The sequence below is a fragment of the Schistosoma mansoni genome, assembly GCF_000237925.1.
Source record: "Schistosoma mansoni, WGS project CABG00000000 data, supercontig 0148, strain Puerto Rico, whole genome shotgun sequence".
In the NCBI taxonomy this organism is placed as follows: domain Eukaryota; kingdom Metazoa; phylum Platyhelminthes; class Trematoda; order Strigeidida; family Schistosomatidae; genus Schistosoma; species Schistosoma mansoni.
This window is the reverse complement of record NW_017386045.1, coordinates 503504-506142: the sequence shown is the minus strand read 5'-3', so window position 1 is coordinate 506142 and position 2639 is coordinate 503504. Positions and strand designations below refer to the sequence as shown.

The following is a 2639-nucleotide window of genomic DNA, read 5'->3' as shown; positions in this document are numbered from 1 at the left end:
CCAGCATCAAACGGTTTAGTTGAACGGTTTCATCGCCAACTTAAAAGTGCTCTTCGAGCACACGAAAACAACAATTGGTACGAAACCCTGCCGCTCGTCCTCCTGGGAATCAGAACGAGTCTAAAGGCAGATATTCAATGTTCCGCCGCTGAACTTGTTTACGGCACGACATTGCGTCTACCTGGGGAATTTTTCACACCACGGAGCAGCACTAAGTTCGGCGAATCAGACTACGTCCAACGACTGTCTGCATTCATGCGAACACTGACTCCGGTGTCAACTCGTATACAACATCGACAGGTCGCTCTCCCTCGAGAGTTATCTACCTGTTCACATGTTTTCATACGAGTAGATTCGGTACGCAAACCTCTACAACAGCCTTACGAAGGACCTTTTCACGTGATTTCCTGTCACGAAAAGACCTTCAAGGTTGATCGACGTGGCCGCATCGAAACAGTCAGCATTGATCGTCTCAAGCCAGCACACGTCGATGACAGTGCTATACCTGATAAGCTGAGACCCAATGTTAGACCCATCAGAGCTTCTAGCGGGATTTCTACATCTACTTCGGATCCCACGCTAGATGCACCTGAGACCTCATTCTCACGTCCCAGTCAACAGCACGTGTCATCTGCCCCGTCTACGGACGAGACTTCCGTCTCACGTCCAGACCTGCAGACCACACCGCCCTTGACTGCGGATGAGATTGCAGGCTCACGAGGTTCGAACGAGACTACCGTCTCACGTTCTGGTCGCCGAGTACGCTTACCCGTACGCTTTCTCGACTAACCTCATAACCAACTACGGATACAGTAAGGAATCTACCCCTATACTACACGAAAGCTACACTTTTCTCTTTTTCTTTCATTTTTTTGCTTACCCCGAGCCTACGCCTCTGACCATCGCTGTTCTGGTATCGTCGACTTTAGTCAATCTTGGCGAAAGCTGGCCTGATCACCCACGCTATAGTCAACGCACTCAGTCGATCTCTCTGACTCCAAATACGTATGATATACATTTGGTCCCGAACATGGTTATCCTGGTCGCATCTGGTTCCTTGGCTCAATCTGGTTTCGTCCTACGTCTGCAGCGTTTCTGGTCCGGACCTCTACGAACGCAACCTTCAGATTCTGGATACAAACCACTCTGGTGTAGCATGCTAATCCAAACAATCAACACAGTACGTTCCTTCTGGTACCGTTCTACGTCAAAGACTTTTGGTGGCAACTCGAGGATCAACGATCACTCCCTGTTCTGCCAACGCCTTCGTCCTACAATTGCACGTTTCGCGATCAGTCCCACGAACGAAACCGCTACGTATCGAAAGAGTAAACCCTTTCTAGCGGGGGGCTCCTGTAGTGACCGGCCAGTCTCGATAAGAACACGATTGGAATAACGGAAACAATTATTATTATTGTAACCAATTGTACCAGAGATTGTTTTACTGTATTTGTTTAACTGTATCAGTTTCACTTCTTGTTCCGCTATCCGCCTTGTTTGGTTCGAGCTTGCTCACGCACTGCTTATTCGCTTGTACTCTTTGGCACGTCTCGGTATTATTTCGATACCACGAGATCGCCAATAAATATACTTGATCTGGACTAGTAAAGCCTTCTGATTTACGGGCTATCAAGGGAACCAAGTCGTTTTTGGACGCGTAATCGAATAGTAGTGGTGATCATAGTCCGTCCACGACTCGACATCCACTACAAACCCATTCGTATTTAGATGGGTTCAAAATTTGTTTATCTAACTTGTTTTGGATGATCAAGTATGCAAACCCAGACACGATTTGCTGCAAAAGAAACGTTCATTGACACCTGATCAGGAATCATGAAAACCTAGGAAAGTCTGGGGCCGATTTATACACTTCAACAATACCGACCACTTCACGGTCAAATATTTCTTCTTGCACAACATGACTCACTGTACAATTATAACTGGTTGATAAAAAAAGGTCAAGTACTTACTGGTCAACAGGAACGTCCCCAAGTGAATAGAACTGTAACTATATCCCCAAAATCAAGTCGAGCTTCAATAGTTTGCTGCAGAATATGAAAGGTAAATATCAACCGAAATTAAGTAATAGAGGTCAGTTAGTGGAGAATGGGAAATATCAGAACATAGGTTACACAACTTGTGGATTAAACCTAGAGCCATACATAGATGAAGTACATAAATGAAAGTGTCTGAAATAACAAAGGTTTACATTTAAGAATAAAACAAAGGACAGTTGTCACCTAAAACATCTACATGGAAGAATTTTTACCCGCACATATACATACAAGCAAGTAAATATATTAAAACTATGTTACAACAGCCGATTGCAAAAGCATCTGACTTAAAAACGCATATCAGCTCGAATAACCAAACTTTTCAGATGTAAAGAGACAGGAAATTGGTAGTATGTACTTAAAGGTCACACGGTCAAGTACATGGATAGATAGAATACTTAGACTTGGTCACTCCCAGCTTATATCAGCTCATCAGTGGTAGCTAACGAAGTATCTCGTAGTTGGCTGTTTGTAGATATATATAACAACCTAATATAAAAGTATCGACTCACTTTTGATAGTTTGTTTCCACGCTCATCACAAAATCCAAGTTAACCTTCGGGAAACAATAATTTCTTGCGAACA

The 2639-nt window shown here is 43.8% G+C and overlaps 1 protein-coding gene across 1 annotated transcript; it reads left to right on the top strand.

Annotated features, from left to right (window-relative positions):
* The first annotated feature begins 512 nt into the window (after positions 1-512).
* Positions 513-1553, top strand: Smp_125090 (hypothetical protein). Its single transcript, XM_018799420.1, has one exon. It carries the CDS (start codon positions 701-703, stop codon positions 1394-1396), a length of 696 nt encoding a protein of 231 aa, XP_018646618.1. The 5' UTR covers positions 513-700; the 3' UTR covers positions 1397-1553.
* The last annotated feature ends 1086 nt before the right edge of the window (positions 1554-2639 follow it).